Raw genomic sequence first — 1,600 nt, 5'->3', positions numbered from 1 at the left:
TATCATAGAGATCAATGTGACAATGTAATGGCAGATCTCCATTCTGATTGGTTTGAATTGGGGGTGTCACCTCCTCCTTTATGTCTCACCGATTGCCTTTCCCTCCCGCAGTACGCGTTACACGTCTATAACGAAATCATAAGCGTGGGACAGAAGTACGGAATCCGCAACGCCGGTTACTATGCTCTGAGGAGCCTGCGCATCGAGAAGTTCTTCGCCTTCTGGGGTCAGGACCTGGATCCCTTCACCACCCCGCTGGAATGCGGCCGCGAATTCCGAGTCAAGCTGGACAAGGTGCCTGTCTTGTGCGCTCAATGTCTCCTATAGGTTCGGGGTGATGGCGGCCCCGTCTATAGAAGACGTACAGACATCGCTTTCACCATTTACATTTGTTGGAACTAAAGATATAAAAGTTTTTTTAAAGTTTTGGATGGAATGATTAGGGGGGGGAGGGGGCGCGATCAGAACTCCTTTTGGGGCTTTATCTCTGTCCATGTCAGGGAGATTCACCCTCTCAGATTGCCCAATGTCACCGGGAATGAAAGCGAGTGTGAATCTGGCCAGAACAGGAAGAGAGGGGAAATCTTCCAATGGGGACACTTCCTTCTGTGATACTCCTCACAATGGATCTCCTCTCACTTCCTGTGGAGTGTACAGGGAGAGAAGTAGTGGGAAATAATGGGGATTGGTGACCGGAGTCCCACTACAACAACATTCTTCTTATTGTCTCTGACGCTTGGTATGTTCTCCCCGCAGGGATATGACTTCATTGGCCGGGACGCCTTGCTGCGGCAGCGGGAAGAGGGCATCCTGAAACGGTTCACTATGTTCATCTTGGAAGATCATGACACAGACCTGGACCTGTGGCCCTGGTGGGGGGAGCCCATCTACCGGAACGGGGAGCTGGTGGGCAAGACCACCAGCAGTGCCTATAGCTACACCCTGGGCAGACACGTGTGCCTGGGCTTTATAAACAGCCAGGACCCCGTCACCCCCGAGTTCATCAACCGGGGACAGTACGAAATAGATATCGCCGGCCAAAGATTCCAGGCCAAAGCCAAACTTTACCCCTTCAGTTCTCTGTTCACCCAGAGACGCCGCAAGGAAGACCTGGAAATGGGGTACTGAGCCGGATCCGGGCCCGCCGGACGGAGAGGTAACCAGAGCCGAGAGGTTATGAGCACAATCTTGGCCTCTGTGACCCTTGTGGAGTACGGAGCAGCCTCGTAAATCCTGATAAGGTCTGAGGCCAGCAGGGAGCTGCCTATGTTGGAAAGTGGCCCCTGGGAGCCCGACTGCATTTATTGTTGAACACTATTGGGCCACTGATGCATACAGAATGTCATTAATCCCCTTGCAGCGGCTGGGAGCTCTCCATACAAAGCACAAGACATCCAGCACTGCTCTGTGTGCAATCTCCAGCTATGCAAAGCCCCCGCTGTGTGCCATCTACATCCGTGCACAGTCCCCGCTGTGTGCCATCTACACACGCGCACAGCCCCCCCGCTGTGTGCAATCTACAGCCGTGCACAGCCCCCCCGCTGTGTGCAGTCTACAGCTGTGCACAATCCCCCCGCTGTCTGCCATCTACAGCCGTGCA

The 1,600-nt window shown here is 53.9% G+C and overlaps 1 protein-coding gene across 1 annotated transcript in view; it reads left to right on the top strand.

Moving 5' to 3' along the window:
* PDPR (pyruvate dehydrogenase phosphatase regulatory subunit) overlaps positions 1 to 1,146 on the top strand; it is a 14,892-nt gene extending 13,746 nt beyond the window's left edge. Inside the window, exons 17-18 of the mRNA XM_018572436.1 lie at positions 92 to 294; positions 757 to 1,146. Of these exons, the coding sequence (XP_018427938.1) occupies positions 92 to 294; positions 757 to 1,128 (575 nt within the window). The 3' untranslated portion in view covers positions 1,129 to 1,146. The remainder of the gene's footprint in view (positions 1 to 91; positions 295 to 756) is intronic.
* The last annotated feature ends 454 nt before the right edge of the window (positions 1,147 to 1,600 follow it).

Source organism: Nanorana parkeri, unplaced genomic scaffold (genome assembly GCF_000935625.1).
Source record: "Nanorana parkeri isolate BGI_ZX_2015 unplaced genomic scaffold, ASM93562v1 scaffold2031, whole genome shotgun sequence".
In the NCBI taxonomy this organism is placed as follows: domain Eukaryota; kingdom Metazoa; phylum Chordata; class Amphibia; order Anura; family Dicroglossidae; genus Nanorana; species Nanorana parkeri.
This window is presented reverse-complemented; position numbering and strand designations above follow the sequence as displayed.